Source organism: Glycine soja, chromosome 15, assembly GCF_004193775.1.
Source record: "Glycine soja cultivar W05 chromosome 15, ASM419377v2, whole genome shotgun sequence".
Taxonomy (NCBI): Eukaryota; Viridiplantae; Streptophyta; class Magnoliopsida; order Fabales; family Fabaceae; genus Glycine; species Glycine soja.
The window spans coordinates 51,231,294-51,240,509 of NC_041016.1; the positions used below are offsets into that span (position 1 = coordinate 51,231,294).

A 9,216-nucleotide genomic window follows, 5' to 3' on the forward strand; every position below is an offset into this window, starting at 1 on the left:
GGTGGCTTGAATTATGACAACATACAAGTTGTGAAGAATATCACAGGGTTTGAAGAGGGAACTCAGCCTGTCAGATATTTGGGGGTTCCTTTGTCTTGGAAAAAACTCAATGCCCATCATTACCTGCCTCTTGTGGAGAAGATAGTGGGGAGAATCAGACATTGGTCTTCTAAGCTGTTAAGCATAGCAGGTCGAATTCAGCTTGTGAGAAGTATTATCACTGCTATAGCTCAGTATTGGATGAGTGTTTTTCCTATGCCAAAAAAGGTTATTCAGAAAATTGATAGTATTTGTCGATCGTTTATTTGGTCTAGCAGTGCAGAGGTGAAGAGGAAAAGCCCTGTGGCTTGGAAGCAGGTTTGTAAACCTGCTAGATGTGATGGTCTAAATTTGATTAATCTTGAGTTGTGGAATTTAACTGCTATGCTTAAATGTTTATGGAATATCTGTTCTAAGGATGACAATCTTTGGGTAAAGTGGATCCATGCTTATTTCTTAAAGGGAAACAATGTCATGAGTGCAACTGTTAAAAGTAATAGCACATGGATACTGAAGAGTATTATGAAACAGAGGCCTCAAGTTAATAATCTGCAGCAGATTTGGATTGAAATGTTGCGTAAAAGGAAATTCTCGATGAAGCAAGTTTATATGGAATTGGTGGAGGATCATAACAGGGCTGACTGGTTTAGGTTGTTGAGATATAACAAAGCTAGACCAAGAGCCAATGTCACTTTGTGGCTTGCTTGTCAGAACCGGTTGGCCACGAAGACTAGATTGAAAAACATGAATCTGATTCAATGTAGTTTGTGCAGTCTTTGTAAAGAACAAGATGAGGACTTGGATCACTTGATGTTTAGCTGTAGAGTCACAAAAGCTATTTGGTTGGAGGTCCTCAAATGGATGGATATTGATCACACACCTCAAATGTGGAGGGATGAAGTTAGATGGGTTATGCAATATACGAAAGGAAAAGGATGGAAAAAGGAAATTCTGAAATTAGCTTTTTCAAAGGTTGTTTATGGCACATGGATCTATAGAAATAGAGTTGTTTTTGAAAATGTTAGTGTAAATATGAGTATAGCTAAAAGTATCATTGATACAATAGTGCATAAAGGGTGGCATTATGCCAAGTATAAGGCTCATATAGCAACAATGTTAATATAAGTTTCGTTTGCGATCGCTTTGTACTTCATTGAATTTTTTTTTAGATATATATATATATATATATATATATATATATATATATATATATATATATATAATGGGTTTGCATCAATATAACTACAAACAAAATCTTTGTGAATTCGACACTTGAACTTCAGAATATTTTACTACTTGTGATAATTTAATACACTTACCAACGAGTTAACATATATATGGCTCCTTTTAGGTACTCTTCCTTTTCCACATGCATATGTTTTAATCAGGTGTCATGAATGTCTTAACGTATTATTTTTTATATAGTTACTATTAGTAGCGGATCCAAAAAATTTATTTAATGGAGACAAACAATAATTTAAAATATTTTCATAAAAAAGCATTATAATTTTTTTTATAAAATACATATTATGACAAAATTTCTAAAATATCCAAGTTTTTATAAATTACAAGTGTCCTTTACATCTATCTATGTATTTTCTCTTTCATCTCTTATAACTTTTTACTTTCATTTTAAAAAAAATAATTATCTTATTAAAACAACACCTAATTTTTAATGGGATTAAAATTTTTATTAAAGATGTCTAAATAAAAAAATTACTTGTGGGGACAATTGGCATAAAGTTGTATGTACACAGGCCACCTATTACTATTCAAAATAATACTCTATCATTTACATGTCTCGCTTGTCAAACTCCTATTGGTAGCCCCCAAAAAGATTACAATAAGTCAGCCTCCACATAAGCCCAATCCTCAACTTCCTCAATCTTCTGGTGGATAAGAAAAAGATCTAAACACTTCCAATGTTTCAATGGACAATAATAACACACAAAATCAATTCCACACCTACATATCCACCACACCATGGCCACCACCACCATGTTCTCATCACCATCAGCCATTTTATCCTCAACCACTACAACCACCACACCAAAACCATCATCTTCAGCACCACCCTCCCCATCATGCAAACCTCTTCTACCCTTCAAACAACCCTTAACAACCTTAACTGCCGCCGCCGCCATCGCCACCATTTTAACCACCGCACCAGCACCCTCCTTAGCACAAGAGTCTCCCTACCAAGTCTACTACGGCACCGCCGCCAGCGCCGCAAACTACGGCGGGTATGGTGGCAACTCCAGCAAGAAGGACTCTGCTGAGTATGTCTACGACGTGCCTGCTGGCTGGAAGGAACGGTTGGTGTCTAAAGTCGAGAAGGGTACCAATCTATTGATCATGCACTGATACTTCACTAATACGTATCTTCGAAGTATCCAAGCTTATGAAAATAATTATGGAAAATTCAATATGACTACATGAGATATATAGACATGTATAATGTAGAAAAATGAAAGCATTGTTCATTGATGAACCAAAATTGATTTTTATTTATTTTTTATATTTTATGGATGACTTCAAGAAGGAATGAAGTTGGTAGTATTATTCTTATTTGTAAATTTAATAGGAATTAATTTATGATGACGAAGATATGTCTGATATGAAAACTAACTATGTTTATAATTTATATTTGTTGCATTGCAAATATATATTGATTATGTTTTATGAATCTTTATACATATCTAGATATGTATCTGATACATGTATTGTATCTGTGCATGATAGGTACCAATGGAACAGACAGTGAGTTCTACAACCCAAAGAAGAAGGCAGAGAAAGAGTACCTCACTTTTCTCGCAGGATTTCGCCAACTTGCACCAAAGGATGTGATTTTGAACAACTTGGCACTATCTGATGTGGACCTGCAGGACCTGATTGCTAATGCTGACAGCGTGACCTCTGATGAGGTGAAGGATGATAAGGGGCAGCTGTACTATGTGTATGAGATTGATGGAGTTGGTACTCATAGCTTGATCTCAGTTACTTGTGCTAAGAACAAGCTCTATGCACATTTTGTCAATGCCCCCACTCCTGAGTGGAATAGAGACAAGGACATGTTGAGGCATGTTCATGAGTCTTTTAAGACTGTGGGGTCTTTTTAGTTGGCTTCTGGTGTTTTATATTTTGTAGAGGTAATGGTTGATTATCTATTATGAGGATGAGGATGGTTTCTTTTGTTATATTTTAAATTTTTACTACTTGTCTGCTTGATTTAAGTTTTGGTATAGTTGGCTTCAATTTGGAACTGTCAGGTTTCTGATGTGGTTTAAATAGAGTGTAGCTGTTGCAACTTGCATGTCTAAGTAGTGGTTGAATTTGTGAGTGTTCTTGTGGTTGTTTGTAGCTTGAAAAACTGAATGATGTTGGAGTTTCCATAGGAAATTCAAATTTTGGGGTTTTCAAAATATTTTGGCATGGAAAATTTAATTTCTGATTCTAAATTAGAAGTCCAAGTAATGAAATTCCGTTTAGGAGATGAAAAGGCTGAAATTAGAAATATTCCTCTGGAGTTAGGTAATGATTATCTGTTCTATGCAGAGGATGGTGCCCTTAGGATGGCTTCTTTTGATAAATTTGGGATTTTTACTGCTTGAATTTTTGGTATAGCTGGCTTCCATTTGAAACTTTCAATTTCAGATGTGGTTAATTGAGAAAATAGAGTTTAGCATTTACAAGTCTAAGTTTTATGTGGTTCATGGTTGAATCTGTGAGCATTATTCTGGTTGTTTGTTGCTTAGAAATTCAATTTCTGATGTTTTTGGGCTTTTTTCATGGAAAATTAAATTTCTGATTTCTAAATTGGAATTATGACTAGTGAAATTTCGGGGAGGCTGAGGAAAAGGCTTAAATTAGAAATATTCCTCTGGAATTAGGTAATGATTATATGTTCTATGCCGAGCATGGTGTCCTGCAATGGGTTAGAAAGTTTTCTACATGTCAGCATAATTGTGTTCCTAGTTCAATTGGCTTCTCTTTGAAATTTTCAGGAATCCCTCGTGTGAAATTTATGCTGTAGAAATCAGAGACTAGCGGTTGCAGTTCTAAATTCTGTTGGTTTGTGGTTGAATCTAAATATCTAATACTTGTTGAGCTTGAAATTTGAAAACTCTTGGGATGAATTGTGGCAGTTTCAAGTTTTTTTTTTGGAGATACTTTCATGGAAAATTCAATTTCTGATTTCTACATTGGGATTGTGATCAATGAAATTTGGGGTAGGATGATGAAATATCAGGGACTAGAAAAATTCCTCTGGGTCAGTGACCTCTTGAGGGATTCATTTCCATGGTCCCTGGTCCTTTTGATCACTAATGTTTATAATCCGAATTCAAATCTCAAAGCAATATGGCTGGCTACTCAGTAGGTAAGATTTTTTGGTTATTAACAAAATCCACTTGAAGTTGGATGCATTTATTTGAGATAAAGCTTGATTTCTGGTAAATGACCTTGATGTTGTTAGATTCATATTGGATGTGGCTTTACCAACCAACCAGTTTAAACTTGAACACTAATACTTTGTCATCAAATATAGTATTACTGTGGACTGCAAAATCGGAAGGAGCTAAAGCAGAAGAAAGATGAAATCAAAAGAAAATCTCCTTAAGAATAAAGTTAAACTCCATTATTGCTTATGATACAAAATATACAAAGGAAGTTCACGTAACTTGGGAAGATATTCACCTTAATACTTGATTAAGTATTTATTTATTTTAAAGTTGGGTAAAATTGGTTTTGAATTGTTAAATGTAAGAGTCTTGACCAATGTCCTAATATACAAGTTAAGAGATCAACAATAGAAAGCTTTTATTGAAAATCATTTAGAGAATGTATTAGGAATCAATGAGATTTTTTTAATTAAAACTTTTTCACTTTGAATCCTCATTTTGAACGTGTACCCAAATTAATCTTCATTACAAATTTCTCATTATAATATGTGCCTGGTGTTGGAATTAATTTATAGTGTAAAACAAATAGGCCCTAAGCCACCATTGGTAGCACCTTGCCCATACCTGCAGCCAAAGAATAGATGTTCCACACAAGATTTACAATAGAACACAATTTAAATCCGTGGCATTCGGAATTATATTTGTCTTCTTCAAATTATCCATGGTTTGAAGCCGATTATGCACCAATCTCCACACCAAGTCTTTGATCTTTGAGGGCACCGGTAACTTCCACAAGAGGTCAATGAATTTTGCATCTTCCACGCTTCCTCTATTAAGCAACTCCAGCTTGTAGACTTCTCTAACAACATATACTTTATGAAGCATGGACTTGGACATGGAACATGACACACATATATGGTAACCAAATTTAAAAAATCTTTAACTTAGCGAAAGTTGTGTAAAAGAGTACTTTTGAGAAATCGATTGCTAGCCAATGACATAAGAGTTGCTGATATTGAATGTCGATTGGGGATAACTAGTGGGCTTTTATTGATGGAAGCTCAATTGATTAAGAAAAGACTGTTAGCCGCTGAAGATAGGTATTGATGGAGGCAAAGCTGAGTGGACAAGAAAAATATCTTTAACAAAAAATCAAATCAATTTATCTTATTTTTAGTTATTATCTTTTTGTGATTTACTGGCCTTTCTGTTACTTCTAGTTCTTTAAGAATCTCTTTAGTGATTTTTGTATTCTTATTGTTTTCAATTTCATTTCTAAGTTAACTGCCTCACCTACACCAAATGCTTCTTTGAAGTGACCTGGAAATCCATTGTTAGAAATCATATTTCCCTTTCTAATGTCAATTACTTTAACATTATTTTGGAATGGTGTTGAAGATTTAAGCCAATATCATCAGTTTGATTCCACGTGACAACAAAATTGGCACGCCTTGAGAGAACATAGTAGGTGAATTGATAGGGCAACTTGAATCTATAGATGAGTTGCACCAATTTATGCATTTACGCTTTGGGTTCTAATGTTGTTTTATCCTTCATGTTTTCATCTTTGGGTGTAACAACTTTTAAACTAAGTTTAGAAGCTTGTCTTTGCAAAAAAAAAAAAATTTGAAAAAGTTTTCTAATCCACAAACACACTATTCAACTCACCTTCTAATTTGTTCCATTTATTTCAATTATTATTGGAGTTCAGCTATTTGGGATTGAGTACTTAACAACACAAATGAACAAAGTATGGAAAACGAAGTGCAAGTTGTGAACATGCCAATTCTCTTCAAAGGTATCTAGTATAGCTACTTGAAAAAAGGATGATTACTTTCTTTGAATCATGTCACATTGACGTATGGATGTAGTAGAGAATGGTAACAAAAAATCATATAATGTAGAATAGAATAAGATGCCTCATAGCAAATGTAATAACGAGCACAAGCACAAACACTTGCTAAACTCAAAAGCTCGCATTGCCATAATGTGTGCCTTGTTTGAAGAATTCACAAATGGACACTATTTCATAATGTGTGCCTTATTTGATATTGTTGCAATTAAGTACACAACCCATTTTCTCGATTTCCTTCGTATACATAACGAATGAATTAAAAAGCAATGTATCTTCTATTTTGAGAATATATGCCAAAAATAAAGGAGAATATAATTAGTTGGTGTTATTTGAGCAATGCTAGAAGGAATTGGAATTTTTCTATTTGGTATTGTTGTTTGGCTTGAATTCAATTATTTGTTCACCATGGTTGAGCTTGAGTTTCAAAGGATAAATTGTTGCAATGCATTAATTGATGACGAACATCAGATATGGACAGGTTTAAGGATTGATTAGGGTGATGATGAAATGATGGTGAATAATTTTTTCTAGAAAAATGATAGTGTGAATGAGACATTTCAATCAATATTATAATGTTTAATAAGGGCAAAGAGATTTGATTTTCATATCTAATTAGTTGTGGGTGAGATCATCAGGGTAAGATGACAGATCAGAAATTAAAATTCATGTCTAACCTTTCAGATGAAGAATATAAATTACAAGATTCAAACTTTTAAGAGTAGTCAGATTATCAAGGAAACATGTAAATATTTTGAAAAGTAATAAAATAATAACACTCTGAAACAAATCGGAGGAAACAATTTGTGATACAAAGATGAATTATTTACCTCATAAAGTTTTTGATTTGTTTTGTAATTTGATAACCTTAGTGAGTTGATTTCTTTTATTCTTTCAAACCTATATTTTTTGTGAAGGCTAGGAGTGACTTTGTGGTTCAAGAATACTTGGGTGTATCAATCTGAGAGGGAGATTGGTATTGTGCTAAAAATAACCTTTAGAATACTTGTTGTAGCTAGAAGTGTGATGGAACCCTAATTTGCGGATCCAATTTTTAACATCAACAAACTGAGGAACTTATTTATGACTCTTTGAAATTGGGGAAAATAAAGAGGAAAAAGCGGAACTAGAAAAGGAGATGAAAAGAACAATGCTGCAAACTTGAAAGATTAATAAGTTGAGGATAATTTGTCACAAAGAATAGAATTCTTTGATAAGAACCTAAAGTTTCACACAAGAACCAAGAGACATTCTCTTAACTATGTTTAATATGAAATTTCATCAAAAACTACCTACAAAATTTTTAAGGAGTCTATTTATAACTCTTACTACTAACCCTGAATTAGACCCAAGGTCCAATAACTATTCTAATAATTAAAAGACTTAAAAATAACAATAAAAGGTTGCGGCCCATTACAAGTCCAAAATAGGCCTAAAATACAATTAAAAACAAAAATAAATCATATTCTAAAAGTTGACTAAAATTTATAAACTTCGTTTCTTCTTCTCTTTCCTTCGTGAGAGAATTTAGTCTCTCGTCAAGCTCTTCTTGAAATCTCTTACTCCTTGCTCAAGTGATTGATTCACTCATGTTGAACTCACCCAAGCCAAATTCTTTCCCCTTAAATAGTCCTTTATCAAAGTGAAGAACTATGACAACTCATAGTGAGATCGCACTAGCATACTCGTAAACTACTATTATTCCCCCCTAGGAACAGTTGTACTTAACATACAACAAACACCGTATCAGCGATCTATGTAGAGAATCAACTACATATGGTTCAATAACCAACAATTATTCTCTCATAGAAATTATTTCATAACACACAACATAGAAGACTAAAGACTTATTTTTCAATAAGTTTGTCATACAACGTCGTCTCCCACCTTTAGTTGCCCAAACTTGATTTTGAGGTGATCAGTCTCACAATCTCGTTGTATCCACTTATAATGGACTAAACAACAAAATCAAAGGATTTTCTAACTCAAGTTAGAGATCCAACACATAATTGGGAACCCAAAATATCATAGTCGACTATTGGAAAGGCACCCACAACAAAACAAACAACCAAAGTTACACAATAGAAGACACAATAGACCTATTTCCCATAGTTTTGTTCCCAAAAGACACAACCAACTTTGATACCATGAATGTAACAACCCATTGATATTACATGGAACTAAGAACTGATTTAAGCAAAAGACTTTATTTTAATCCACTTAAAAATATTCAATTAATGTATTGATGAAAATATTTGTAAACTTTTTATGTCTCAAAGGTCAAAGGCTAAAATGCACAACACCAAAATAAAACATCACATGATATATATACACTATCATAGTAACTCAAATCTCCTTAGAACATTCATATTTACATAAACCACACTATAAGGATAAACTAAACTCCAAGCTAGTGAACAACATACATAACTTTAAAAAGGAAGCAAAAACAAATAACACATCTTCATATCTAGATACACATATCCATGAAGTCTCCAAAGACATTAGACCACCTCCTATCCATCTGCTCCACACGTACGACATATGCAAGATCATCACAAGCACTAATCACACATGCAACAATGCGAGGGTAGGCTTACTAAAAACAAGCATACTAAATAGTATAGGACTTAATAGTTAAATCATGATTCACTATCATCCCAAATATAGCATAACATGTAGAAATCATACATAAAACATAAGTCTTAGAATTCTAATAATAAGGCATCTCATAATAATCATCAATTCTTCAACCATTACTTAAAGGTTCAATCATCATACACCATCATCATCATCAATCCAACAATCATCAAAAATCAAAGAATTTTCATGACTCTTTAAGTAAAACATCATTCTCAAGTCACAATTTAAGGATTTGTCCACTCATCCATTCTATAGGCCTTTTCATTGTTAGCCCACACTGAC

General features: G+C 33.5%; 1 protein-coding gene across 2 annotated transcripts; it reads left to right on the forward strand.

The window, feature by feature from the left end:
* Positions 1 to 1,957: 1,957 nt before the first annotated feature.
* Positions 1,958 to 4,175, forward strand: LOC114386314 (thylakoid lumenal 19 kDa protein, chloroplastic-like). Of its 2 annotated transcripts, XM_028346280.1 has the most exons (3): positions 1,958 to 2,377; positions 2,782 to 3,188; positions 4,044 to 4,175. In XM_028346280.1, the coding sequence occupies exons 1-2, from the start codon at positions 2,023 to 2,025 to the stop codon at positions 3,156 to 3,158; spliced, it is 732 nt and encodes a 243-aa protein (XP_028202081.1). In that variant the 5' UTR covers positions 1,958 to 2,022; the 3' UTR covers positions 3,159 to 3,188; positions 4,044 to 4,175. The 2 variants fall into 2 exon arrangements, with proteins under 2 accessions (XP_028202081.1, XP_028202080.1); XM_028346279.1 differs by lacking the exon at positions 4,044 to 4,175 and having other exon boundaries at positions 1,959 to 2,377; positions 2,782 to 3,359.
* The last annotated feature ends 5,041 nt before the right edge of the window (positions 4,176 to 9,216 follow it).

Coding starts and splice junctions, on each gene's coding strand:
- LOC114386314 (XM_028346280.1), top strand. CDS start 2,023: ATGGCCACCACCACCATGTTCTCATCACCATCAGCCATTTTATCCTCA. Junction 2,378..2,781: donor GGTGTCTAAAGTCGAGAAGG/GTACCAATCTAT, acceptor TGTGCATGATAG/GTACCAATGGAACAGACAGT.